The sequence below is a fragment of the Neovison vison genome, chromosome 7 (genome assembly GCF_020171115.1).
Source record: "Neovison vison isolate M4711 chromosome 7, ASM_NN_V1, whole genome shotgun sequence".
Taxonomy (NCBI): domain Eukaryota; kingdom Metazoa; phylum Chordata; class Mammalia; order Carnivora; family Mustelidae; genus Neogale; species Neogale vison.
In genome coordinates, this window is record NC_058097.1 from 52,972,846 (window position 1) to 52,998,987 (window position 26,142).

The window sequence follows — 26,142 nt, forward strand, 5'->3', positions numbered from 1 at the left end:
TCTTGGTTGGGGCATGTCTTCCAAGTGCAGGACGGTGCTGGGCCTTGCCCCGCAGCTCCGCATCCACAACCCGACCACCAAATGCCAGCAGCACCATAGCCAAAGCCAGGTCCCCCCACACCCCCCACTCCCTGGCCTGAGTGTTCTCCAGACCCCTGGGGCGGGCGCAGGAACTTCAGCCACTTCCTGCCAAACGCAGGAGGGACGGGTTGGGGTACTCTGGGTTCTCGATGACCCCGGGGCCGAACTTGAGCTCCAGGAAGCGACGGTAGTTGTTAGGTGCTTGCGCCACAAAGCCAGCAAAGGACAGGGGCACGAGAGGCTGCAGGAAGTGTTCGGGGAACTCGACATCTTGCCGGTGATCCAGCCATGTGTCCTTGGTCATGACTCCATTGCGGGGATAGAAGGGCCACAGGTCCACGTGCAGATGGTTGCTCTCGCTGTACTGCACGCGGAAGAAGTCGCCCTCTACGGCCTTCTCCCACACGAAGCCGCGCTCGTCCACCACCGAGCCCGCCTCAGCCCCCCGCAGCTGCTCGCAGTTGCCCACGTCCTCCAGGTAGATGCCCAGGTCCACATCGTAGTCCCACGGGATGATGTCCCCGTGGCGGGCGGCCCCGAGCAGCGAGCCGCCCTCCAGCCAGTAGCGAACACCGGCCGCCTCCAGCACGCCCACCACATAGCGGGCGGTCTCCCGCAGAGCGCGCAGGCAGCACGGGGGCGTCCAGCGCTCCTCGTAGAGGTAGGCCGGTGTGTCGCCCACCACCGTCCCGAAGCAGCGCGGGGTCTCCTTGCTGCAACCGAACCACTCGAGGCGCCCGCCCTCCCCGCTTACCAGGCGGATGCCCAGCGAGTGCAGCAGTGCTGCCCGCCGCGCACGCCCCTCGCGCTCTGCCTTCCAGCGCGCGTGGGCTGTGGCCAATGGTGGCTGGCGTGCGGCGCTGAAGGGCAGGTCCAGTAGCTGCACTGCCCAGCCCCGCAAGGCGGTCTGCAGGAAGAGTCCGGTGCCCAGCGGCCGGGCCAGGGGAGCCGACAGGTTGAAGAGGTCGCGGGCGCGCAGGAGCACCACCGCGTCTCCGTCCAGGGCGTCACAGCGGGGCGCGGAGGGCGCGGGGCCGTAGCGGGCAGTCCACTCCCGCAGGCTGACGTTCAGGGCCAGGCACCGGGCAGGGTTGGCTGAGGCGACAGGGGCGGCCACCAGGCGTGCCCCTCCTGCCCGGAGCACCTCCACCATGCGCTCCAGTTGGCCCGGAGCCTCTGCCCTCGCCCCGTCAGGCACTAGGGCCACGAACTCGGTGGTCACGTAGGTCTCGGGGCGCGAGGCCGCAGCAGGCCGGTCCAGGGCCGGCTGGAGCAGCGCCAGGCGAACATTGGGAACCCGGGGAAGGGCCAGGGGCGGGTAGGGGAGTGTGTCCGCGGCCACCACCACGGGCTGGGCGGCGTCTTGTTGCAAGAAGGAGTCCACCAGCTCAGGCACCGCGTTGTCAAAGGCCTCGAACTCCCGCACCAGGACGGTGACACGGGGGCCGGCAGCCGCTCCACGGCGGGGACTCCGGGCCCGGGAGTTCCTGGGCTGGTGCTGCAGCCATGAGACATAGAAGAGGACCAGGAGGTTGAGGGTGATGGCGGCTGCCAGGGCAGCCTGGCAGCGGGTGAGACGCATGGGGCCAAAGTCGGGTCCTAGCTGGGCTTCCGGGGCATCCTGGGGAGGGGGGAACGAAATGGGAGGCTGGAGGTGGTTGCCAGAATCCTCCTACCCCTCAACCCCCCCATCGCTAGTGCTGCCCTTCTATCCCAGCCCTTTCTCTAATTGGTTTCAGCTCTGACTTCCCCTCCTCCAGGAAGCGCTCTCTGACCTTCCATCCATCCCCTCTGGGGTCCCTCAGCTCCTTGGCTTCTCCCACCCCAGCCCACCACTCTGTGCTATTCCTGCGTGGGAACAGGTCTGTATCCTCCCACTGGGCAGGTTCTGAGCTTGTTTCAGTCACTGCTGGGTCCCTAGTTCCCCCCAGCACAGAGCCTGGTGCTTAGCAAGGTTTTTATCAAACGATTCGCCCTCCCTCCTTCCTTGTTCAACTGGATCTAATATTTATCCTTTTCTTTGGCAACTTCACATTCAGGTTTGGATTCAGTTACAAATGTCCCACTCCATTTCCAGGCCCCGCTTGCACCTTCTGCACCACCATTCCCTCCTCCAGGAAGCCCCCCACCCTCCCCATCTGTCTCTCCTGTCCTCTCACACTCTGGCTGGGGTGGGGGGTAGGGGGGAGGGGAGGAATGAAGCTGCTGGCCTCAGCATTGGCCCACCAAGCCCCTTCCCCACTGTCCCTGTTTCACTTCCTCAAACCCTGGGCCATCTGGCTGTCTCCTTCCCCCTGGTCAGCCAGGTCATTTTGGTTTTGCAAGAGAAGCTAGAAGTGTTTTCTTAAATCACAACTATCCCAATTTTTAATCTTGATCACTAATTAAAAAAACAAAAAACAAGGCAATTTTATCATATGTGTTAACTAACTAGAATTTAACTAAAAACCTGAAATTAAAAAATAGAAATACTTTGAATGCCACATCCTATCAAATAAGAAATTAAAAGATAAAAATAAAATAATGATTTTTTTTTTTTTTTTAAGGCGAGGGGGGCAGCCTCTTCTGATAAGCGACTGTGGACCCGAGGACACACCCCGGCCCTGAATTCACCTGCTGCACTCCTAAGCAACCTCCAGAGGGCGCTGTCTCCCAGTTCCCCAACGCAACGCCAAGCTCCCGCTGGTCTCCAGCACAGGAGGCGTTGGGCTCTGAGCAAATACTCAAAAGTTTCCCCATGAAGGATTTCCGTAGGTTTCTACTCCTCCCATAAAGGGGGACATCAGAGACCCAGCCAATCTCGCCTTCAATCCTGGTCCACCCAGATCCCTGCTCAGCCTCCCCTGGTCTCTGGACCAAGTTGGCTGCTCATGGTAGCCAGAGGGATCTTCATAAAGCACAAACCTGACCTCTCCTTCCCTGCTCAGAACCTGCCATGGCTACCCAGTACCCTGAGGAAAAAGTTTCAGTTTCTTATAACCTCCCACCGGGCCTGGGAGGACCCTGGGTCTCTTGCTGGTGCACCAGTCCAGTTCCACCTCCTGCCATGTGCCAAACTCTGCCTAAGCCACCTTGGACTTTTCCTCCCACAGATGTTACTTCTATGCCTTTTTATATTCTGTTCTTTCTGCTTAGAAGATGCTCTTCTCGAACACCCCTTCTCCCCATGCCTCTTTTCCCCTGCAGAACTCCTGCCTCCACTTTTAGGCCTCAGCTCTGATGCCTCCTCCTGCAGGACGCCCTCCCTGAACCCCAAGCTGGGTGAGAAGTTGTCTGTGGGCTCTTGAAGGCTCTGGGCTCCCCATCCCAGCCCTGCGCATTCTGCTGGGCACCATTCAGTGATGGGTGTGTCTGCTCCACGAGACTGAGACTTGGGAGGGTAAAGCCAGGGCTTCTTCAGTCATCTCTGTGTTCTCGGCACACAGGTGGGCACTGAAAGTGCACTTGATGGAAAACTGATCCCCCAGGTCAGGGTTCTCAGAGTCTATAAGGCCTCAGGCTCCTGAAGCCAAATTGTACTGTGGCTCAAGGCCCCGGGTCTTCCTGCCTCCTCTCTCCCCTCTCTCTCCTACCAGGAATGCCCTCCTCCCCCTCTTCACCCATCCCAGGCCTGCCTGCCCTCCTGTGACCCAGCTCGGTTGGCATTTAAGAATCTGAGTTGCACTTTAAGAGCAATTTCTTCATCTTTAAAACCTTGGAATCGCCTTCTGGACCTTAGATTGATTCTTCCTTCCTTCAGTTTTTCCCTCTCTGTGGAACTCCTACAATACTCCTGGCACTGTTCTAGGCACTGGGGACCCAGCAGCAGACACACAGCACACAGCAACAGACAACAACCCTGACCTCACAATACTGTGCAGGCAGGTGGGCATAGCAGGGGTGGTGGGGGGAACCTTTGGAATCATAGAATCTTCACGGTCTTAAAAACCTTAGACTCTTAGAGCTATGTACGCAGAAGCCCCGGAGAGACCACTGATGGTTCTAGAATCTTCTAAAGACTCTGTAGAGACCCTTTTCCTGCTCTGCCCTCATTCCCCTACCTCCCCAGGGCTGTTCCCCACTTGGCACCCAGAGGGATCGTGTGAAAACTCAAATTAGATTCTGTCCTACACCTGCTCGAACCTTCTGTGGCTTACAACTCAAAGGAAAAGCCCAAGTCTTCACCCGGGCCCATAAGGCCCCATGTGGTCCCACTGCCAGCTCCAGCCATGCTGGCCAAACACTAGTCTTCAAATCCTCCCAGGGCACGGCAGCCAAAGCACTGGCTATGCCCTCTGTCTGGACGCTGTCCCCCAGGCATCTGCATGGATCCTCCCTCGTGACCCTTGCATCTCTGCTCTGATGTTACCTGTCCAGGAAGCCCTTTCTTTGGCTACTCTCTTTCAAAACCTATCTCCCTACCACCCACGTATTTCCTGTGCCTCATCCCTGCGTTTTTCTCCCCTAGTCGTTAGCTCGTAGATTTGACTTACTCTTTTGTCCCTGCTGTGCGCTCAGGGCACAGCTCAGAACCGGGCACACACTAGGTGCTCAATAAATGTGTGTGGCACAAACGACTGACTCTGGGTGTTCAGATGGGGAAACTGTAGCTCAGGGACAGAAAGGATGGAGGGAAAACCCTGGTCTCTACCTCCCAGGCCCTGGTGCTCGGCATGTTCCATCTGGCTGCCTCTGGGCCAGGAGGAGCCCTGACAGGACAGAGGACAGAAATCGGGGCCTCGGAGACCAGTGGGTATGGCAGCCAGACCAGCAGGGGAGGGGACCAGAGAAGAAAGAGCAAGGAATCACCTAGTACCCTGACACGGTTGGTCTTGGCTTCCCCAACTATAAGGGCTCAAAACTCCTTTATCGAGGCAAAGGGTTTGAAACGAAGGTCTGAATGTGTTTCTCTGAATCACAGTATGATGATAGTATCAACAATTCTAGCTGCTCACCATAGGGCTAGATCCTTTTCTAAGCACTTAAATTACCTTGTTTCGTTTTTATGTTCTGATTACATTTAAAAAATGAGGACAAAGCAGCACAGAGAAGTGAAGGCACTCATTCAAGGTCACACAGCTGGGAAATGGTGGACCCAGGATTTGACCCACAACCCTGGCTCCAGAGTCATGTTTTCAACCAGGAAGCTCTGCTCTCTCTTAGGTCCACTCAAGACTGCCCAGCTTGCTGTCCACCTTCACTGAGCATTCTGCAGCCCCAATCTGACAGGTGTTTTTCAAAGCTGAATATGGCAAATTACTGAATTAATTCACCCATTAACTCAACAGACAAGATACCTGTGAGGACTCTCTGCGCCAGACTGTGTTCTGGGAACAGGGAAAGATTGAAGCAGTCACTGGGCAGGCCCTCCAGAGGTGGAAAGACAAAAACCACACACAGAACTTACAGATGGGTCAGGAAACCGGCAGGGGGTATGACAGAGAAAAGGTGGTCCAGGGAAGAGAGGACAGTCAAGCTGAGACTTTGTCTCTCCATTCCCCAGAAAACAATGTAAGTAGACTCAGGTTCACTTTTGGCCTAGGTTCACCTGGCCTGAGTTCTGCTCTGGACTGAGCCTCGGCTGCCCCATCTGTGGAATGGGAATGTGACAGGCAAAGAAAATGAGTGATACAGGGGAAGGGCGGTTTCCACAGCAGCGCTGGTGACACTCAGGAACTTCTTACCTCCTAGGTTGCTGCGAGAGCTCCGGGTGGGCGGCTCCAGCCCAGCTCAGCTGCACTGCTGAGGGAACGAGAACCAGAAAACCCCAAATCAGCCAATTTTGCATAGCAGAGTACAATTTCACCTTGCCTGCAAAAGTGGCAATGAGAAGGTCAGAGAATCCTTTCTCTTTGAAGTTCCATGAGCTCGGGCCCCACCTGGGGTATCTCAGGAATGGGTGGGAAGGATGTCAGTTATCCCAGCAGCCTATAACCATCCCTTCTTATATATGTGCCCAGAAAGGTGGGGTTAGAAGTGACCAAAGCCATTACTGTAAAAACCCCTTCCCTACACCCACACCATCCTGAGACACAATCTTAAAATTGTCCCCTATCTTGGTGGGCCTGGTTTTTAGGGAGCCAGGAAAGGGGACTATCCTTGTATGTCCCTGGTTACCATAGCAACCAGGGGTTGGCCTTGCCTGTTTCTACCTCCTGGTCCAGGCCCTGTAACCATAGCAACGGCTCCTCAGCAGAGCATCTTCTCTAAATAAAAACACCTGGTTGGCTTGGTCCATGGACCTCCCACGATGAGAAAGGGGGGGGGATGGTTACCATGGTAATGCCAGCTGGGTGGCTAGGAGGAGGGGTTGGGAAAGAGGTGTTCTCTCAGCAATCAGTGTCCTTGGGGCTGGGGTCCTTTCTACTTGAGTGCTAGGTGAGGTTGCCATAGTAACCAGATGAAGGTTGGGGCAGAAGGACCACGAGGGACTTAAGTTACCTTAGCAACCTCCCCCTGGTGCAGGGACAGGAGAGGTTTGGGGCTCCATAACCACAAAGAGGGAGGGTTCCAGGCTGGGGAAGGGTTACCCTGACTACCGACCTGGGCCAGGAAACGGAGAGGATGGGGCCGTTGCTGAGACCAGCCCTGGTGGTCGCCCTTTCTCTCAGAGGAACAGTGTCAAGGAGAGTGACATTTGGGTCTGGAGGGAGTTAGTGTTTTTCTTTGGGGCGAAGCAGGAAGAGGGGCAGAAAGCGGCTCCTCCCAAAGTCCGGCTCTTCCCAGGCGCGACCCCCACGCTCCGCCTGGGTCTGGGTTAGCCCTCCTCGGGGCGCGCGTCTCCGCCCCGCCCCTTCCCGCCCACCCGCACGCGCGCGCGCGCTTTTGGGGTCGACCCGGGTGGGCGAGGCGCGCGCACGGCCTCGTTCCCATCATCGGCCCCCCCGGCCCCCGCCGAGCGCGCGCGCGGGCGGTGCGGGGCGGTGGGGGGGGGGTGCTGTTGGTACGGCCGCGCAGGCGCGCGAGGCACAGCGGGCGCGCGGGCCGGCCCCGGGGCCTCCATGATGGAGGAGCGAGCGGCAGCCGCGGTCGCCGCCGCCGCCTCCTCCTGCCGCCCGCTGGGCTCCGGCGCGGGCCCCGGCCCGACGGGGGCGGCCCCGCCCGCTGCCCCTGCCCCGGGGCCCGGCCCGGCTGGTAAGGGAGGCGGCAGCGGAGGCAGCCCCGGGCCTACGGCGGGGCCTGAGCCCCTGAGCCTGCCCGGGATCCTGCACTTTATCCAGCATGAGTGGGCGCGCTTCGAAGCGGAGAAGGCCCGCTGGGAGGCCGAGCGCGCCGAGTTGCAGGTGAGCGCCGCCCTGGGACCCCCGACCCCCCGCCCGGCCCGGCCCGGCCTCACCCGCCGCCGCCGCCGCCGCCATCTTGGAGCAATGGCCGCCGGGACGTCCGGGGGGGCGGGAGGGGACCGCGACCGGCCCGGAGACGGAGTGAGGGGCCGTCCGAGGGGGGTCCTGAGGGCACCCGGCGGCTGGAGGTGGGATGGAGACCCCGGGGCTGGAGAGTCCGACCGGGGCCGGCCGAGAAGAGGGGCGCAGGGGACCGGAACCGGCTAGGAGCTGGAGTGGGAGTGAGCGGACCGGCAGACGGGTTCCCTGGAGAGGACCTCGGGCCCTGAAGGGAGCCCAGGAGAACTCAGCAGAGAGTGGTGGGAGGACTCGGGGTGGGGGGGCTCTCGTTGGGAGTGAGCAAAAGCCTGAAAGGTACCGATGGTCTCCCAACCCCGTCCCGGACCAGGTGAGGGTTGGAGGTGGAACCTGATGGGCTTCGGGTGGGAGAGGGGGGGGCGTCGGGGAAACTTGGGAGCCGCCGAGAGCGAGAGTGAGTCGAGCGGGGAACTGGCCTGAGTGGAGAGAGGAAGTCAGGGAGCCTGGGACCGGGTGTGTTTTGGAGCGTTTGGACGGGGGAAGGAGGTGGGGGGGATTGAAAGATGGCTGTTATATGAGGACTCGGGATGAGAAGAGGGCGGGGGCGGGTTCCCAGGAGGAAGATGTATGCCCTCTCCTCTAAAAGGAAACTTTGGGGAGGCCGGCATGTGTGGCTATCGGGTGTAGGGTGGGGTGTCCCGGGGGTGGAAGCGTGGACAGGGCCAGGACTTGCTCTAGGAGCCTGTATGGAAGAGCTGCAGAGCCGAAACTCCAGTTTGGGGGGTGTGGAGGAGTGCGGAGGGGGTGGGGGGTGCAGGCAATGGTCTTGAGATGGGAGGTGTTTAGAGGATGTCAGGTGGAGAACCCTGGACTGTAGTGCTGTAGCGTCCAACATGGAGATAAAGGGACCTGGGACAGGAGGACTTGGAGGGATGTTCCTGGAGGGTGGCAGGGAGAGGGTTTTGCGGAGCAGGGAAACGGCATTGAAGAAGCATTTCAGAAGGACTCTGGGAGAAGATGTGTTTGTGGAAGTTTCTGGGAAAGGACCCCATGGTTTGTGGAGTAGCGTGGGAGAGGAGTGTGCCCTGGGATGATGTTTATTAGAGCCTGAGGAGTTGGGCTGGGTTTGGGCTTGGTTTCGTGACCTTGAGAAGTGTGGGTCTGTTTGCCGAGTGTCTGGAGGATGGGGCATCAGAGCTGGGAGGATTTGAGGGGATCCATGGATGGGCCACCAGGACTGAGGGTTCCTGAGCTGGGATATAATTAGCAGAAGCCAGTATCTACTTTTAGCAGCCTAGTTTTCCCCTTCTGGTTCATGGTTTCCTGTCCAGTTGATATGGGGACCCCATATAAAGAACTGATTAGAGTTTTGTCCACAGGATGAATGAAGAGAGCATTCTACATCCCCCCCCCCCAAATAGGGATCTTAGCTGTGTAGTAGATGAGGCTTGGCCTTGAGGTGGGAGAGGAATCCTTACATAAGCACCCCTCACTTTTGTGTTCAACTCTGTTTCTGGCGCTCTTTCCCAGCATCCATCTCGCTTGATCCCAGGACCCCATTATGGAGGCGGGGCAGGTGTCCTTGCCCTCACTCAGCAGTAACGCTGGCAGCTGCTGTTCGTTTGGACACAAAGGAGGTGTCGTGTGTAGCACTTTAGATACATGGTATCATTTCATCCTTGCAACATTCTGGGAGCGAGGTGGTCCTCTTCCCTGTCCCTGTCCCTTGCTTTTTTTTTTTTTTTTAAGATTTTATTTATTTGACAGAGAATGATCACAAGTAGGCAGAGAGGCAGGCAGAGAGAGAGGGGGAAGCAGGCTCCCTGCTGAGCAGAGAGCCCGATGTGGGGCTTGATCCCAGGACCCTGAGACCATGACCTGAGCCCAAGGCAGAACTCAAAGAGTCCGAGAGGAAAGGGAGGCTCTGAGGGAGAGTCAGGCTGGGACTGAGCTAGGATCCCAGCCTGTGGGCGGCAGGGCTGGTCTGTGGGCTTTTAGAAGCCCATTCTCTGTACCTCCTTACTGCCCAGTGCAGACGAGGAACATGTAGCCTGGTGGCCTCCTCAGGATCCTGCAAGCAGTCATCAGCAAAACTGGGATGGAATCCTGGTCTCTGGGATTTCACACCAGTGCCTCCTACAGCACCCACCGTACCACCTTGTTGTCCTTGAGATTGGAAAGAGAAGAGCTGTGTGTTTATGCTCTCACCGAGTGGCTCGTCTTGGAGTTAGAGAGGAGCTTGCAGAGAGCGCCTGCTTAGGCTCTCCCAGTCTCTGCTGCAGCATCACTTACTATGTACTGCTGTTTCCTTTTGTCCTGTCACATTAGTAAGAACACAGAGGTCTCACAAGTGTGTGTGTGTGTGTGTGTTTATGTATATATGAGTGAAAAGAGAAAGCCACCCTCCCCGTCCTTTTTCTGCTCATCTCTGCAACCGTTCCTGCTAGAAAAGGGGTTCAGCTCTGTGTGTGTAAAACTCGAGGTCCCATACAAATCATGTTGCGACTTCTTTCACATACCTGTGTTTTGGCGTTCCTTTCCTGTCGGCACCGAGAGCTTTCATACTATATTTTTTTTAAAGATTTTATTTATTTATCAGAGAGAGAGAGGGAGAGCGGGCGAGCACAGGCAGACAGAATGGCAGGCAGAGGCAGAGGGAGAAACAGGCTCCCTGCCGAGCAAGGAGCCCGATGTGGGACTCAATCCCAGGATGCTGGGATCATGACCTGAGCCGAAGGCAGCTGCTTAACCAACTGAGCCACCAAGGTGTCCCGCTTTCGTACTATTTTGATAACTATACTCCCCTGGATGTTTATACCGCAGCTCCCTTGGTTGACCCTTGGTGACAGACTTTAAGCTTCTTTCCAGACTCCCCTCCCTGCCCCTCCCCCCCGCCCCCGTCAGAAATGGCTGCAGTGAACGTCTGTATATTCCCGTGTGAGTGTAAAGCGGCATGGGGGGCGGGAGGGTAGAACAGCTGTGCTCATGAAACGGAGGTTGGTGCAGGGTGCCCCCACGGTTCCACACACCCCCTTCCAGGGCACCTCATTTGACACACCTCTGTTCGAACACTCACCGCTTAACAGAGGTGTGACTTCTCTTGTGAGATCCTTGGCCCGTGTCAGACCTTTGCGAGGAACCCTGAATGTGTCTTCTCCAGATCGCCGAGTCCGGCTGCTCCTGGCACAGGACATGTTGCGCCGGTGGTGCGCTGGGTGAGGGCGTGGTGGGGCGTGGCAGCGAAGGCAGCCCCTCATGAGGTCCTGCCAGGAGGTACCCAGAGATCAGAGCAAGGAGGTGGCTCAGATGCCATCTGACAGTAAGCAGGACTTTGTCGGGTGGGGGATTCTGAGAAGCAGGCAGTGAGGTTTCTGCCCTTCAGAAGCTTCGAGGCTAACAGAGGCGGCTGGTCTGCACGAGAGCCTGCAGAGAACTGGGCACACTCGCACCCTAGGGGAGTAATTCGATTGTGTGGCTCTGCTTGAAGCCCCGTGATTATTTGGATGTAAGCATAAGATATTTTAATGAAAACGTAAATTAAGGTCATAAATATTTCTGATTTCAAAGATCTGCACACTATACATTTAAGGTAAAACAACACAGGATGAACACGAAAGGTCACGCGCAAACCCTATATAGTTTATAGATAGGAGGTCCTTTTGGGGAGGGGAGCTCCCCAAGCATGGGGGACCCTCTCAGGGGAATCTCAACTGGACATTCCTGGAGAAGCAGTGATGGGGGATGTAGGGAGCGAGGTGAGGGCAGAGCAGGTGTGGGGCCGGCCCCTCCCTTACTGCCAGCCTCCCCAGGGGCTCTGAGGGATTTGGGGGGCAGGAATCCCTGCCAGGAGAAGGAGCGTAGGAGATACAGGGCTGGGTGGTCCCGAAGAGAAACACACAGGACTGACGGCCAGGACGGAAGGGTCCACAGTAAGATAGGGAGAGGCATCCGTCCGCTCCTGGGAGGACTGAGACCCTTTGGGTCCTCCGGAAGCCTTTCCAGTGCTTCCTGGCTGTAGAGAGGGAGCAGCCGCAGGGAGGCCGCAGCTGCGTCTGGGCACAGTCCCCCGGGGTGTGTGTGTTCTAACATTCTGGCCCGGGGGGAGTGGTGGTGGGTGGATATGGTGGGTGGAGAACTTCCAGATCCTGGGCTTACCTGCCAGCCCACCATTGCACTCAGAGATGAGGCGGCGCCGGCTGCTGGCATTTTCGGCGGTAGGAGGAACTGGCCGCCAACACTTCCCCTCTCTGTGGGATTCCTCCCAGTTGGTTCACTTGAGCCACATGTTTCTGGTTTTCATTTCTCCCTTCTTTGCCAGGGAAGCTGGAAAGGGGACAACAGAGCAGAGCGGGCTGAGTCAGGTTCCTGCACCATAATTAGAAGGGAGATCGGGGCTTGCTGTGGTGATAGCAGGGAGATTAAGGGGCCAGGCCCATTAAGTCTGAGGGTCTGGTATGCTCCTGCCTTCTCTTTCTTCTCCCCACAGACTGAGTCACCTGTCTTATCAGTCCTGCCTCCTTATTACTGCAAATCCACTAACCCAGCCCCCCTTCCTGGTCTGGGCCACTGTCAGTTCTCCCTGGGATTTCCGGGACTGCCTCCTGGACTGGACTTTAGCAACCCCCCAGCCGTCAGTTCTCGGCAATATAGCTGCAATAGTCTCTGGAACATGCACTGACTACATCTCTCCTTTGCTTAAAACCTTTCCGCGGCTTCCCCTATGCTCTGTGGACAACTTTCAAACTCCTACTTGGTCTGTGGTCCTTTCTCGGTCCTTCTCACCATACCTGGTGACGTATAGTGATCTGTTCATTATTTGTCCTACACCCCGAGAAGCCTCTCTGCCTTTACTCGCTAACCCTGTTACACATTCTCATGTGGCTGTACTGGCCTTCTTAGCGTTCCGTAAGCCTGCCATGCAGCTCTTGTCTCTGTCCTCTGCCTGCAGCACATGCTACTCCCCTGGCCAACTTCTTTTTCTTTTTTCTTTTTTTTTTTTTTTTTAAGATTTTATTTATTTATTTATTTATTTGACAGAGAAGCGATCACAAGCAGGCAGGGGGGCTGGGGAAGCAGACTCCCTGCTGAGCAGAGAGCCTGATGCGGGGCTGTATCCTAGGACCCTGAGATCATGACCTGAGCCAAAGGCAGAGGCTTAACCCACTGAGCCAGGCAGGTGCCCCTCCCTGGCCAACTTCTAACAGCCTTCAGGTCTTGGCTGAGCTGTGCTTCTTACCTCCAGGAGCAGGTTGGGTGTTCTCCTATAACACCCTTTGTCCCCTCGCAGTGCCCAGTCACATGGTTTGTTGGTTGTGGATGCTCCTGCCTGTTTCCACACTGCACTGAGAGCTCTGAGGCCAGGAACCAGTCGTCTTCTCCGTGACTCTCCAGTGGCTCATGCGGGATCGGGCTGTCTAGGCAGTCCCCAGTGCGGGATGTTGAATGAACGTGGGTGTTCAGCAGGCTGTTCCAGCGCTGGGAAGTACAGGGCTCACTGTGGAAGCCCCAGAGGGTAGCGAGGACAGTGAGGAGGTAGAAACTTGGGGCTTCTGTTTGGTGATTGACCTTTTCTTCTCTACCTCTCCCCCCACCTTCTAAAGGGACTGGACAGGGTGGCTTTGGGTGAGTGAGATGATACACAAAGGACAGAAATTCAGACTGCTAAGGTGGTGACCACATGTGAGTCTGCCTGTCTGGCCTTAGGTATTTATGCGTGTATGTGTTGATTTAAAGTGTAGAGAGAAAACGGTGTTCAGAAGGGGGAAAAAGTCCATTCCCACAAAGGACAGATTGGGTCCGCCCCCCAACCCCAACGCCATACCTGGTGACATATAATGATATGTTCATTATTTGTCCTACACCCCCCTCTGGAAAATGCAGTCTGTCTTGAGTGCTGTATCCTCTGTCTGCACCTGTACCTGATACACAGCCGGGGCTTAGTAAATATTGGTGTTGTAAGCGAATGGGTGCATGATACTTTTGTCTTACATTGAGGCAGGGACGCTCCTTTTTATTTTCTGGAAGCCCACGTTGCACTTATGACTGTAGGCTACATCCCTGGAAGTGGACCTGTCAGGGCAAAGGGAGTGTGTGTTTAACATTTCTATAGATGTGATGGAACTGCCCTCCAGGAAGGGTGCATGGATGTATGACCCCCACCAGCGGTATGTGAGTGCCCGTTTCCTGAGTTCCGGCCAGAGGCAGGCGTTAATTAGCACGTGCTCAGTTCTCAGCCAACCGAGGGAGAGATCTGGTCCCTAGAGCAGGGCTGAGGCCATAGGAGGCTTGTAGGCACAGAGCTGTGCCACGCTCCCAAGTGTCCAGGGCAGGTAGGTCCTCTGGGCCCTTCGAGCCTCAAGGAGAGGGAGAGAGTGCAGGTGTGCATCTGAGAGGCTGCCGAGAACTTGCAGTCCTGGAGCCGGGCTCTGAAAATGGGCACGGCCTAGAAAAGAGGTCTGTGGCCAGATCCGGGGCTTCTGGTAGAGTCACCGAAGTTCGCCAGTGAGCATGTGGTGTTTGGGGATTGGCTCCAGGAAGATGCAGCTGCCTGTGGGGGCAGGAGGTCTGCATGCCACGGACATCTCTGCTGGATGGGGCTTGGGTCTTAAAAGAACTGGGCCTGTTTCAGTGTTGTGGAAGAACAGACAGGGAGAAGAAACATGCGGAGAGGTAGGAGCTGGCATTTATTAGCCCTTCTTCTGTGCTAGGCCTCGGACTGAGAAGAACTTAACACATGAGGGGCAGGCACTCTCGTGAGCCCCATTTTCTAGAAGGGGAAATGGAGGCTCAGAGAAGGCCGATGACCTGCCTCAGATCATGCAGCAAGTAAGTGGCCGAGCCCGGCCTGGAGCTCAGGCTGTCCCAGCCTGTAACAGTGGAGCACTTGGGGAGAAGCCAGGGTTGAGCCCTGCTCTCAGGGCTTTGGCACAGGACTTCTGGAACATGGTCAGGGGCCAGGATCCTGCCTCGAAGGCCGTTGGCCCAGTGTCTCCAAAAGACCTGTTGACACACCAGAGCAGACTGGGGTAGCCCATGCCAGCAGACGGTGTGAAGTGGTTGGCAGGGGCCCTGGGTCATGTCTGTGGCATGTCTCGCTCACCCTGGGCAGACTCCAGTGGGACGCTTGGTCCCTGTGGTGGGGGTTGGGTGGTAAAGCTTTTGCATTGGAGCGGGAGCTGAGCTGAGCCACCCACTCTTGTCCCTAAGCTCCCAAAGTAGCTTCCTACGCCTCCCAGAGACAGATGCTCTGGTAGAAATAGTGAGACACCACCTCCATCAGCAACCTAGGGGACAGCACCTGCCTTGGGGTGGGGGAGAAGGAGCCCGGAGCTCTTCGTGCCTCCCTCCCCCACTTTCATCCCCTATCTGACTTCTCCCCAAAAGGCAGGGGCCAAGTTACCCATTTTAATGTCAAGGGTTAAGGACTCCTCCTCAGCTCTTTCATGGTGGGTCACATGGCAGGGGACTCTGGAAACAGATCCAGCATGCCCTGTCGCTGCTCCATTGAACCCTGGCTCAGGGTGTTCACGCCTGAAGAAGTGGCCGCTGCATGTCATTGTGGGGGTGGGGGCTGGAGCTGATTGTCCTTGCGTGAGCGAGGGACACGCGTCAGTGAGCCTGAGCCCTGCTGTCTTCCTGTTCCCTTCTGTCCCCCCCAGGCTCAGGTGGCTTTCCTCCAGGGAGAACGGAAAGGGCAAGAGAATCTCAAGACGGACCTGGTGCGGCGTATCAAGATGTTGGAATACGCGCTGAAGCAGGAAAGGTGAGCCCTGCTGCCCTGGGTCAGTCCCAAGCAGGAGGCTCCGGAGGCCGCCTGCAGTGCCTTCCAGCCCGGGGAGGTTTGGAAACTGGCGTTCCGTTCCCCGTTGCCCAGTACTCTGTGGTTCTAGCACAGGGGGACAGAACAAGACATGGTAGATGGAGTTCAGGATCGGCACTAGTAACAACATTCATAGCGTTGATGGCCCCACAGAAGACTCATTGCCTCACTGACCCCTCCCAGTCCCCTCATGGGGACAGGGGACGCTTCCAAAGGGAGAGGACTTCTTCTGGGACTTCTGGAGCTGGGGTCGCACCCCAGACTGCCGGACTTCGAAGAGTGGGTTCTGCATAATGCTGTGTGTGGTGCCTCTACCACCACGGTGGCTTCCTAAAGGTGGGGGTTGGGGGGCGGGGGGGCGACTCATCTTTAGCGGTCGGGGAGCGGACTGTGGGAGGCCCTAGGATCTGGGACCCCTGATTTGAGGGCTGGCCCTGTCTATTCCTCTGCGTCTGTCATCATTAATCATCTGCTTTTCTAGGGCCAAATACCATAAATTGAAGTTTGGGACAGACCTGAACCCAGGGGAGAAGAAATCAGAACCGGCAGAACAAGGTGCCCACTCCCAGACCTGCCCGACTGGCCCACCCCACCAGACCGAGCTCAGTGTGGTGGAGCCGTGCAAGTTGGGCCACCTCTTTGTACTGTGCTCCACAGAATGCAGTCTTGACCTGGGAGCTGGGGAGGGTGTGAACTTCACTCTCAGTGCCCCCTGCATGGGCTGCTCTGCAGGGCCCCTGAGTGGGGAGGGGGCTGGATAGTGATGAAGAAGGCCAGTCCTGTCTTCTGTCCCTCTGACACAGATGGACACTGTCCCTAACATTCTAAGCTCCTTGTTCACCAACAAGTGGGTAGGGCAGGTGTTCCAGGTAGAGGGACACGTGTACAGAAGCGTGGCAACAGGAAAGAGGGTGGTGTGTTAGGGGATGGGGAGTTACTGGGTGTGGCTGGAACACGGTGCGGGACAGTGGAGGTGAGGGACTGGCGACCCATCAAGGCCTTCAGGGCTGGGTTAACAGGGATGTTGTTCTTCATATCAGACCCCTCCCAACCAGGATGGGAGTCCCACGAGGGCAGGGCTCTTTGTAGCTCAGGCACCCAGCCAGGTGCCTGGTAAATGCCCAGTAAGTAGCTCATGAGTAAAATGAACAGATGATCTCATTTAATCTTCGCAAGAATCCTAAATGCTAGGTGCTGCTGTTATTAACTGTTCCTCTCGGAAGGGGAAGCTGAGGCTCAGAGAGGTAAACCACCTTGCCCAAGGTCACACAGCTGGTGAGCGGCAGAGCCTGTCTCGAAGCATAGAGTCCGCTCTGCCTGCGCTCTCAGAACGGGGCCAGCTCCCCGTGTGGCAGAGTAACATAAGCTGATGGGATCTGAAGGAAGGCTGGGAGGTGGTTTGGGAAATGACTTCAGGAGAGTAGAGGGCGTGGAGGGGTGAGGGTAGGTTTCACATGCCCTCAGGAAGGGACTCGGCAGGACTTGTGACAGTGACTGAGGAGGGTTTGAAGGGGAGGAAGGTGAAGGAGGTCTTGGGTACCCAGCACTCTCCGAAGACAGCTTGCCTCCTTTGTCTCCACTCTGCAGTCTCCAATGGCCCTGTGGAGTCGGTCACCCTGGAGAACAGCCCGCTGGTGTGGAAGGAGGGGCGGCAGCTTCTCCGACAGTGAGTGCGCAGGACAGGGGTGCTGGGGTGGGGCAGGGAGAGGGACGTGTTTGGCTGGAGATAAGCCTGAAGACTCCTTAGCCCTTCCTGTCCCCCCTGGGGGTGGGACTGTGGACTGTCAGGACCTCTGTTGGTCACACTGTGGGTGTAGCCCAGCCTGGGAGGGAGGGCACACTTGCTGTAGGAGGGGGGGTGGGGGGGCTCTCTACTCTTGGGAAGTGACCCCAGATATCGCTCACTTTAAAAAAAAAAGGTGTTATGTTTTACTATTAAAGAGATCCATGTGTTTTAGAGAATGCAAGAGTTCTTGGGAAACACAAAGAAAATCACTCATAATTCCACCACCCAAGGAATCTCATGCCCCTGTAAACATTTTGGCGACTCTGGTGGGGCTGTGTGTGTGTTTTATAAAAGCAGGTGCGTGTTTCTCTGTGTCTTCTACTGCCTTGTTTTCTCAAAGTGCTGTGGACGTCCTTCCACATAATTTAGTTAGGTTGCATCATCGTAAGAGCTATGGGGTCGTCTGTCCCATGGATGACCGTCACCTTCCATAGCCAGTCACTGCTCAGACATCATCACATTGAAGATGCTTCCATAGCATGACAAGCACCGGGAAGGTGTTTGTCCCTATCCCCGCTTTCCCTAAGCCAAGTGTCCGGAAGCTTGCTAGCTGACGGTGTGTGCCAGCCTTAACAACGGAATGGTTCTATAGGCAGCACTTGCCGGGGTGCCTGTTACTGCTGCGTACGTGCATTGATGCCTGGTGGAAATTCCCACGCGGCAGTATTTCCCCAACACAGAAAGGCAGGGAGGGCGTGTGCTGGCAGGAGACGACACAGCTGGTAAGTGAGGCGGTCTGAGATGTGACCTCGGGCACTTGGCCCTCAGAGCCCAAGCTCTTCACCACCGTGTTCCCCTGCCTCTCCTCGGCCCCAGGCAGGCACGCGGGGTGACACAGCAGGTGAGGGCAGGTGTGCTCCAGCCTGTGAGAGGTGGGCTCAGGGGTCCCAAAGGGACCAGGTCGTGGTAAATGTAAAAGGCTTCTGAAGGGCCGGATATCCATAATTAATTTTTTTTCCCTGTTTGTAACTTTTAGACCTGTCCCAGCTAGCTTTCATTGTTTGAAATTATGAAAGTAATAAATGCTCATTTGTAGAAGCGAGTAGAGTGAACTGTAAAGGTCGCTCTTACGTCTCTAATCCCTTATTCCAAAGGTCCAAGGTCACTGCTGGTGCACCGAGTATGTATCTTTCCAGGCCTCATGGGGGGCACGTTTCAAATATGTGTTTGCGTGTGGCCTGTACTTGTACACACGTTAACTTTTTTTTTTTTTTTAAGTTTTTTAAACAAACATGAATTGTGTGGCTCTCATAACTTAGGATTTTCGTTAAGCTGCTTATTGTGGCCATCTTGGCCCTGTGCCTCTGTTATTTTCTGCTTCGTGTCCCCATCAGTCATTTGCGGCCACAGTCGTCCGCAGTGGGCATGTAGCGTGGCTCCTGTGTCTTGGCTTTTCTGTACAGCATCCCCACTAGCATCTGTGTGACCGCATTGTGCCTGTATGTAAAGGTTTACCCTGGAAATAGACTTGAAAGTGACGCATTGGGGCCTGGGGTGTGCTTATTTAAAACACAGGCATGTAGTCTTAAATTGCTTCTCCAAAAAGCCTGTCCCCGTTTGCCTCAGCCCCTATTGGATCTAAAGAAACCAGGAGACACCCGAGCTGCCTTGGTTCTGTCTCCCTGCAGGTACCTGGAAGAGGTGGGCTACACGGACACCATCCTGGACATGCGGTCCAAACGCGTGCGCTCCCTCCTGGGCCGCTCGTTGGAGCTCAACGGGGCCGTGGAGCCCAGCGAAGGGGGGCCCAGGGCCACGCCAGGTCCTGGGGGGCTCAGCGGTGGGGAGTCACTGCTGGTGAAACAGATCGAAGAGCAGATCAAGAGGTGAGCGCTTGGTGCGCCCTGACAGGTCTGGTCCTCTGCTGCCCCTCCTCCTGGTGACGGCCAGGGTCATAAATTCAGCAGTGCTCCCGGGTGCTGCGGTGGCCACTTCCTTCCTGAAGTGTACTGTGGGCTGGTTTGTTCCAGAGCCCTCAGTCCCTTCGCTGTGGGATCCTTGGATCCTGTTCTGGGTCCCCCTGCGTGTCCTCTCCCATGGCATCGTGTTCATGCCCATATCATGCCGCAGCTCATGCCCAGCCCAGCCCCCCTCCGGAGGCTTAGGCCTTACGCTGCTTAGCACATGGAGTGTCTCAGCACACAGAGGTCGGCCCTGGGTGGTGCGCCGGGGTCCAGTGGGGAGCGAAATGCATGGCCGCCGGCCCAGGGACTTTTCCTTGTTCCTTCTCTTTTCCGTAGTTGTTACTCGTCAAAACAAGTCATTTAACGATTGCTGATGTTCAGTGCTGCAGGAAAAGGTGGAAAGGAGGAAGGACAGGGACATGGGCAATGGTGAGGGGCATTCTTCGCGGAGGTGACAGTGGGTAGAGGAGGCCACACAAGTATTAGAAGGAGAATGTTCTAGGCAGAAGGAGTGATGATTGTTAGGGTTCTACTTGGCACGTTTAGGAACCCACAGCGAGTGAGCACGTGGGGCTTGTGGTCTGTGGTGAGGTTGAAATCTCGGGAGTCAGATCAAATGGGGCTGGAGTGGCCGCGATAGGCAATTTGGAGTCTACTAGTTGTGGGAAGCCCATGGTTTTGAGCAGGGGTGTGACACAGTCCGATGTGTTGGTTGGCTTGGAGAAGGAGGGACCCTAGGGCCAGAGCGGGAGCCTCCTGTGTCTGTGAGACGTGGTGGATGCGAGTGGCGGAGGGCCTCTCCGCAGGTCTGCTTTTTAAAGAAATGGATGTGGGGGAGAGGAAGGAAGCGAAGGGGTGGCTCTGGGGTTTGGTCCAAGCAACAGGAGTGGCGTTGATTACAGTGGGGAGGGTGAGGAGTGGAAGGAACAGCAAGGGGCCTGTCCGGGGCAGGTGGTTTGTGGTGCTGGGTCACCCCCAGGACAAGTGATGAGCCGCCAGCCTGGAGCTCGACCGGGGTGTGTGGGGGGAGCGCTGCAGTCTGAACTCCCCTCCAGTTCACCAGCGTGCAGGTGGGATCTGAAAGCTGGAGGCATAGCACAGGAGGCTGAGTGGGCACAGCCAGGGTTGGGGAGGGGGGGGTCCTGAGCATATGTGCTCCGCCAGGAGGCTGTGCGCACGGTGGCTGGGGAGGGAACACCGGAGAGATCTGTCCTCCGAGCAGTGACCGTGAGCAGTTGGCAAGAACCGTGTAGAGGACCGAACTAGCGGCAAGAAAGATAGATATTTCATTTATCTGAACTTCGAATTGCACCTGCGTTTCTATCCTGGACTCAGGTTTGGCAGATATGTCCTTTGCTAAGATTTGTCATACGGTTGGAGGCATTGGACAGTCGGCCAGGAGTGAAAACGGGAGGCCATCTGTCAGTCAGGAGAGGACAGGCTCATTGACGGCGAGGCTGGCAGTAGGGGCGCAAGCATTTGCGAAGTGACCGGTTCCTCTTTCCCACCGGGCGTGTCTGCCACTTGCCTGACCTGCGCCGGGATTTGCCCGGGCCGTGGGAAAGTGGGCTGTCGAGTCAGTGGTGCTTTCTCGGCTGCTTTCCTGACTCAGCACTGGCTCAGCGCGTGCCCACGGATGCATGGTTGGGCGGGGGCTCGTGCTCCGGGCCTCAGAGCCCAGGGAGGAGGGGCCCGGTGTGGGGTCTGAGCGAGGGTGTTCCGGTCGGGGTGAGTGTGTGTCAGGAAGAGGCTGGGACCGGTGCCCCCTGTGTGATTGGGGTCCAGGCTCCTGTGGGGTCACGGTGGGCTCAGCCCTCTTAAGAGTGGAGTCCAGGCTCTGGCCATGGCCCCTTGGCACCCTCCCATCTGAACTTTGTCATCTAGTGGGACTAATGCCCCCCTCTGCCCCCATGTCGTGGGCAGGAATGCGGCCAGCAAAGATGGCAAAGAGCGCATGAGTGGCTCGGTGCTGGAGCAGATCCCCTTCCTGCAGAACTGCGAGGACGAGGACAGCGACGAGGACGATGAGCTGGACGGCACGCAGCACAGGAAGCCGCGCGTGAAGGTGCGCTCCCTCCCCTCCGCCCTCCGGGGGCACAGAGTTGCCCTTGAGGGTGCTCTCTGGGCTCCCTTCATGGCCTGGTCTGTGTGGCCTGATCCTGTACCTTCCCAGGGTCCCTGGCCCCTCTCGGCCAAGCCCCTGCCTCAATGCTGTGTCAGGGCCCACCTCTCCCTCCCCACCCATCTTCTCCCATCCTCCCTTCAGCTCACACGTTCCCCAGAGGCCTGGACCCTCCAGCCTGGGCTGGCCATGCGCTGCCCTCTCACAAGCGTGCTCCCTTAGCCTAGCCTCATCACTGTTGCGCTGAGATATTGTTGGTGTGGCTGTGGCTCTCTGTCTTCTCCCTCAGTAGACCGTGAGCTCTGCCAGGCAGCGACTGGGGGGTTTCCTTGCTCTTCTCTCCCCAGCACCCAGAATGCATGTGGCGGGGCCCTGAGTTCAGTCTGGGGCCAGGTTGGGGGTCCCATGGGGACTTTGTAGGCGCGAGTGTCCGGTCTGCTCTTGTGTCAGGACCTAAGCCCAGGGCCACCCTGCAGGGTAGAGTGCAGATCTCAGCGTGGCTTCACGGTAATGGCTTCCACTGTGCTTCACCCCTGCTTCTCAGCTTCCCGAGCCACCATGCTCCTGCTGTTCAGTGCCACTAGCCTGAGGCATGGCCTAGGCTGCTCTGGCCAATAAGCGTCAGTTTGGGCCTTGTGGGTCTAGCCCTGAGCCAGCAGAAGCAACGTGGAGACAGAGGTCCAGTCCCTGGCTTGGCGGAGCTTGTGGCCAGCGGCATGCCCATGCAGGGACCCTGTGTGTGACCTTCCCATCAGAACCCCTCCCTGCCTCCTTCTGCCTCACCATAGCACCCCTCCTCCAGGCAGCCCTCTCTGACCTCTCACCTGCCTTTCCTCCCCTTTGCTTGGCAGGTTTGAAGCCATCTGGACCCAGACCACTCTGGGTCCACCCTGCCTGGTGCCCCATGGCTGTGTGGGACCAGCCCTGTCTCCAGTGTCCCCAGTATGGTTAAGCGCAGGGTCCCGCCTGGTATGGGTGCTCAGGGAACACACAGAGCCAGCGTGCTAGAGCTGGGTTATGGGAAAGTCGGGATGGCGCTGAGTCTGGGCCTCTACCCCTGTTCCTGCTCCTTCCCGCCCCTTTTGGGATTTTCACTCCTTTCTCAGCCCTTACCTCATCCTCCTCTGGGAAGTCTGCCCGCTCCTCTCTGCTCCTCCCAGTGGAGATGATTGCTGGCTTTCTGTGCTCCCTTAGGCCTTTGTCACCATTCTTGTCCCGCAGGCCCAGTGGGGTGGCTTATTGTGCAGGGGTCCCGAGCCTCCCCAGGCCCCCTCTCACCCGCAGACCTGCAGTGATCAGGCTGATTCCAAAGGCCTGCGAGAGTGGCCGTTGGTCTGGCACTTTGGGCATGTGATTCTGTCTCAGCTGCAGTTTCGGAATCCCTGCCTCTGGGTTGTTAAGGATTTAATTAACATGAACTTGTGCCCAGAAAGCCCTCGCTACACTGGGTCTGGCTGCACCGAGTGCTCAGGGATGGCAGCGTGAGCCGAGCTGGGCACAGTGGGCAGAAGAGCGTTACTTGGCAACCCTGTCTTGTGGACCCGGGAGGACGCCTGTTACGCCGCCGTGCTCCTCTTGAGCCCGAAGCTCCATTGCCTCTCCAGGCATGCTGGCTGAACCTGGACCCCGGCTCTTCCACGGGGAAGGAAGGGCAGGTCACTGTGTCCTGTCCCTGTCCCTCCTGTCCTCCCACAGAGGCTGGCCTCTGGATGCCTGAGCGGCTTTGACTGCAGTCCCGACTTGGACTGCTGAGCCTGTGGGAGGGTGAGCCGCGCCCTCGAGGAGCTTGTGGTCTGAGTGTGGCTGGTCCTGGGGGTGCCCAGGCCTCGGTCCAGTCAGGGAATGCTGAGGAGGGACAAGCTTCCCTGGAAGAGGTAGCGTTTGAGGCGGGGGTAGACAGAGCCCCAGTTTAGGGACAGGGTATGTTCATAAGCCAACACTTGAAGCAGAAGTCAGCATTCGAAACTGTTAGTGGGAATTCTGGGGTTCCCTTAAGCCATTTTCTGCAGCCTCTGAGGTTCCAAGAACACAGCTCCTGGGTGGCCCTTTGTGTATGATGTGGTGACATCAGGTGGAACACGTCACTGTGGAAGGCTGTGCGTGAAAGGCATCCATGCGGGGAAGTGCGGGTGCCGTGCTGCCCCAAAACCCCAAGTCTGAGCGGGGGTCCCAGTGCACGCATCGAGGCACATGGGAGGATGGGTTCCTAGCACCGCTGGGGCTGGCAAGGAGCTGCCTCTGAAGGCGCCCAGCAGGGGGAGCACAGCGGCCCTGAGTGTACTGAGGGGGGCCCTGCTGGGGGTGGGGGGCGCTCTGGGAGAAGGGAAGTGGGGCTGCCCCTGGTGCAGGACGCTTCTGAGCAGGGCAAAGCCAAGGTCAGGAGCCCTGGCTTCTCTGCCCTAGAAGAGCAGAGCCTCCTGACCTGTCTGGCTTTTTCCATGCGCAGCTGCCCTCCAAGGCCCTGGTGCCTGAGATGGAGGACGAGGATGAGGAGGATGACTCTGAAGACGCCATCAATGAGTTCGATTTCTTGGGCTCAGGAGAGGAGGGGGAGGGCTCCCCGGACCCTCGACGGTGCACTGGAGAGGGGACCCACCACGAGCTGGGTAAGCGGCATGTTTCCTGGCCAGCCTTCCTCACCGGGCGAGGTAGGGGCGCACGCAGCCTCCGGCAGCTGCTTCCTGCTCCGGAGTCTCCACCGGACGGATATGCTTCCTGAGAGGAGGGTGGCCCAGGAGAGCAGGAGGCCCATACCGTGGTGGCCAGGCCCTCACCCCTTCCCTGGAAAATCCCTGCAGGGGTGCAGCAGCCCAGCTCTTCCTGGAGTGGGGCCTCCAGCCCTCCCTGAGAGTGGCTAGTCCTTGGTGGCCTGCAGGGAGGAAGAGGATGAGGACCTGGTGGGGAGAGGCAGACAGGGCAGGGCTGCACCTTCCTCCTGCCCCATGACTCTGAGCTGCGAGGCCCTCAGTGGTCACGTAGGATGGCTAGGGACTTGAGGCTCCTGCCATGCTGGGACTGACAACAGCCCCAGCTCAGTCTGTCGTCTCTGCCCATCCCCTACTCCCACCTTGAGCCCTCTGTGGGACTAGCCCTTCCTGGCCGCCCCACATTTGAAGGAGGGGAGGCTGGTGGCTGGGTGGGCTAGTGGGCAACTCCAGCCCTTTGCTTTTGTTCCCCCAGAAAGCCGGCGGGTCAAACTCCAGGGCATTTTGGCCGACCTTCGGGATGTAGACGGGCTGCCCCCTAAAGTGACTGGTCCCCCTCCTGGCACACCCCAGCCCCGGCCACACGAAGGTAAGAGGCCCCTCCCCAAAGCCCGGTCCCCTGGGGCCCACGGCAGAGGGGGGGCTGCAGAGCTAAGCCCAGAGCTTCTGTGGCCTCAGGGTCAGAGCCTGGCCTCTAGTCTGCAGCCTCCCTGTCGCAAAAGTTCGTCTGTCTGTCTGTCTCCCTTTTCTTGTCTGTCCTGCCCTGTCCGTCTGTCTCTCCCTGTCTCTTTCTTTCCAGCTGTGATTCTTGATCTTGTGCTCTCCCTGTCTCTCTTTCTGACTTCTTGCTTATCTCCCTTTCTGCCTCTCTCTGTCTTTCTCTCTCTCTCCCTGCCCCTCTCTGCCCCCTCCCTCCCCTACCCCTACCAGGTTCCTTTGGCTTCTCCTCAGACGTTTTCATCATGGACACTATCGGGGGCGGGGAGGTGAGCCTGGGGGACTTGGCAGATCTCACCGTTACCAACGACAACGACCTCAGCTGTGATGTAAGTTCTTGGGGTGCCCCCCCGCCACGGGTCCTCACTGGGCGTCCCGCATCCTGCCTGCTCTCGCTGAGCTCTGACTGGGTGCCCTGCCTGCGCTCGGCCCCCTTGTGGGAGGATGCTGTGAGGTCATTCGGTAGCTTGCCCTGGTTTACCAGGAGCTGCGGACATGGCCAGGGGTGCAGGGCTTGAGGGGGTTCCTGAGGTGCGGTACCTGGTGCCCAGCTCCTGCAGGTGCTGCACCTTTCCACCCCGGCTTATGTGCATCTGGCGTCCAGGCCCCGCACGGGCTCAGTGCAGGGCAAGAGGGCAGCATCTGAGGAAGGTGGCCATGGGGCAGCACAGCGCAGGGAAGATGGTCTGGGGGGAGGTGGCAGTGAGCACTGAGCTGACTTGTGCAGCCAGAAACCGCAAGAGCAGGTGCGAGCGGGGCCGGTGGGCAGAAGAGCCAGGAAGGAGGTGTCAGGGCCAAGTGTTCGGAGCCCAGCACCCGCAGCGGGCCCTCTGGCCATCTGGGATTCTGTGCGTCAGGTGCACGTGTGCGTTTCCCCGTGGCAGAACAGCTGCCACAGCCCTTAGCCAGATCTTGAATGCTTGGTGACCCCAGCAAGGTTGGGGCACGGCTGTGGGATGCCCGGAAGGCGGGCTTCCAGGGTGCAGGCTTTGGGCAGGGGTGTGCCTGTGAGGGCATACCCACACAGTGGCGGAGGCTCAGGGGGTGACGGCCCAAGTGGGGACCGTGGGGGGTGGAGTCCACGTGAAGGGGTTGGTCAGGTGTGAATCCCATGTTGGGGCAGGACACCGAGTCTCTCCTGACATTCTGCTCGTCCTCTGCCAGCTGGTTGCCCCTGGCTTCCCCCCAGAGAGTGCCACCACTGTCCACCAGGGCCTGGGCAGTGTCTCTGGCGCACACACGCACCCCTCCCCTGCAGGTCACTGGTTCTGCTCCCCAGTCTCCTCCCACTGTGTGGACCTGTCCCCATTTCTGCTCCCCAGCATGTGCTCTGTGTGCCTTTCTCTTTCCCTGAGAGGCTTTTCTCGACCCCTTAGCCTCCCTGCAGCCACCCACATCTTCCCTGGTCCGCATCTTTTCCCTGCTTTAAACCCTCCTAGGCTCCCTGTTTCCCTCGGGGTGAGATGCAGGTTCCCGGATGCAGCTCCGGCCTCAGCTCCGGCCACTCGCTCCCTTGCTGTCTGTGACCTGGGCCTCCTCTCAGGCTCCAGACCCGCGCCGGCAGCTGCGGGGACTTGGCACACGCGGTATCCTTCCTCAGTCAACTCGCCTGATCTGGTTAAGGCCTGCTTCTTTGGTGTCTTCTCAGGAAAGCCTCACTGATGGCCA

The 26,142-nt window shown here is 57.9% G+C and overlaps 2 protein-coding genes across 8 annotated transcripts in view; one reads left to right on the plus strand and one right to left on the minus strand.

Annotated features, from left to right (window-relative positions):
- Positions 1-7,412, minus strand: LOC122911913 (fukutin related protein). Of its 3 annotated transcripts, none has more exons than XM_044257054.1 (3): positions 7,397-7,412; positions 5,745-5,802; positions 1-1,702 (listed from the first exon to the last, which is right to left on the minus strand). In XM_044257054.1, exon 3 carries the CDS (start codon positions 1,661-1,663, stop codon positions 176-178), a length of 1,488 nt encoding a protein of 495 aa, XP_044112989.1. In that variant the 5' UTR covers positions 1,664-1,702; positions 5,745-5,802; positions 7,397-7,412; the 3' UTR covers positions 1-175. The 3 variants fall into 3 exon arrangements, with proteins under 3 accessions (XP_044112989.1, XP_044112990.1, XP_044112988.1); XM_044257055.1 differs by lacking the exon at positions 7,397-7,412 and adding an exon at positions 6,604-6,907; XM_044257053.1 differs by lacking the exon at positions 7,397-7,412 and having other exon boundaries at positions 5,745-6,907.
- Positions 7,039-26,142, plus strand: part of STRN4 (striatin 4) — a 25,255-nt gene continuing 6,151 nt past the window's right edge. For 2 of the 5 annotated variants that reach the window (XM_044257049.1, XM_044257047.1), the window contains exons 1-9: positions 7,039-7,343; positions 15,080-15,183; positions 15,722-15,795; positions 16,828-16,906; positions 18,655-18,852; positions 20,854-20,995; positions 23,499-23,658; positions 24,233-24,346; positions 24,688-24,803. In XM_044257049.1, the coding sequence (XP_044112984.1) occupies positions 7,062-7,343; positions 15,080-15,183; positions 15,722-15,795; positions 16,828-16,906; positions 18,655-18,852; positions 20,854-20,995; positions 23,499-23,658; positions 24,233-24,346; positions 24,688-24,803 (1,269 nt within the window). In that variant the 5' untranslated portion in view covers positions 7,039-7,061. Of the gene's footprint in view, positions 7,344-7,521; positions 7,792-14,142; positions 14,247-15,079; positions 15,184-15,721; positions 15,796-16,827; positions 16,907-18,654; positions 18,853-20,853; positions 20,996-23,498; positions 23,659-24,232; positions 24,347-24,687; positions 24,804-26,142 lie in introns of those variants that run through there. The other 3 variants (XM_044257050.1, XM_044257051.1, XM_044257052.1) reach the window with 3 other exon arrangements.

Bases quoted from the DNA above. Each gene is read 5' to 3' on its own strand.
- LOC122911913 (XM_044257054.1), bottom strand. From the start codon at position 1,663: ATGCGTCTCACCCGCTGCCAGGCTGCCCTGGCAGCCGCCATCACCCTC.